The 1,114-nt window shown below is 39.8% G+C and overlaps 1 protein-coding gene across 3 annotated transcripts in view; it reads left to right on the top strand.

The window, feature by feature from the left end:
- Positions 1 to 518, top strand: part of atg4db (autophagy related 4D, cysteine peptidase b) — a 66,701-nt gene extending 66,183 nt beyond the window's left edge. For all 3 annotated transcript variants that reach the window (XR_013194698.1, XM_077202177.1, XM_077202176.1), the window contains exon 11: positions 1 to 518. This exon is cut by the window's left edge and continues 161 nt beyond it. Coding sequence is in view for 2 of the 3 variants with exons in the window: in XM_077202177.1 (XP_077058292.1) it covers positions 1 to 4 (4 nt within the window). In the remaining variant the exon portion in view is untranslated.
- The last annotated feature ends 596 nt before the right edge of the window (positions 519 to 1,114 follow it).

Below are 1,114 nucleotides of genomic sequence, written 5' to 3'. Positions count from 1 at the left end.
GTGACACCCAGCCTCCACTTCCTGTTTGTTACTCGAGTACTTCCTGCTGTTTGTGTCATGTGACAGGGGCTGCCACACTCGCTGTCAAGGAGAGTGTCCAAAACAGATGGCCAGTCATTAGCAGGGTTTTTCCAAACTCCGGCTGTTGTTTTCTGTTCTTCTGTAGCTGTCGTGTGCAAAGGCATCACACAGGAGGATGTGACGTGCGTTCGGTGAACAGGTGGCTGAGCAGATTAACACGAATGATGCTAATGACAGCAGACAGTGAGGCTCTCGCAGAGACGTTACTCTGTGACAGGCAAACATGGTATTTAAACACTGTGATTTAGTCTTTTATGCATGTTTCTGTATAAGAGACTTACGTTCACCAAGTCATATTAACTTCTCTGGTAAAGCACTGAACAACTACTACTGACACCATGAATTTACATTCATAATACATGTGTTTTTGTTTTCTGGTCTTGTTTTTCTGAACAAGCTTTTTATTTAAAAATAAATAAATAAAATATTGAACAATGGTTTGTGAACCCAAGTTTGGGTTCTAGATTTATTCTATTCTTAAAAGAAAAAAAGGTTTTCATAATTTTTCAACCAAATGTAAAAAAATATGTGCCTTGTCACTTTTCATCTGAAGTCACAAATCCTTCTTATTTTTTAACTCCTCCCCTCCAACTACCTGTCCAATAGAAAATGGCCTTACCTTATATATTTGAATCATTAATGTTAGAATTTTTTTTTAGCCAATACAGAACTTTTCGGCCAATGTTCAGATCTGATATTGCAGCATTTCGACATCAGTTCCTGTTTACGTAATTCAGTTTAGGGCAATGATGTCCTGATCTATACCCTTATATAGGGCACCATTTGAGGGAACAGCCATTTGTAGTGATGTCTGAAACCATAGTGGACGTTATCAAGTGCACTCATTCAATCCCACAATGCACCGCAATGACAAGTGTACAACTGATGTACACTCAACGGCTATAATACCATAATGCACTGTGAGAGTCGAATAAATTCCCGTGTCTGACCAGAAGATGGCGCCCACAACTGAATCATCCATTCATTTTCCAAACCGCTGGTCCAACCTGGGTACAGCGTAACATCATACAGC

Source organism: Siphateles boraxobius, unplaced genomic scaffold (genome assembly GCF_051911475.1).
Source record: "Siphateles boraxobius isolate OS27281-9 unplaced genomic scaffold, OSU_SipBor_1 49, whole genome shotgun sequence".
Classification (NCBI taxonomy): domain Eukaryota; kingdom Metazoa; phylum Chordata; class Actinopteri; order Cypriniformes; family Leuciscidae; genus Siphateles; species Siphateles boraxobius.
This window is presented reverse-complemented; position numbering and strand designations above follow the sequence as displayed.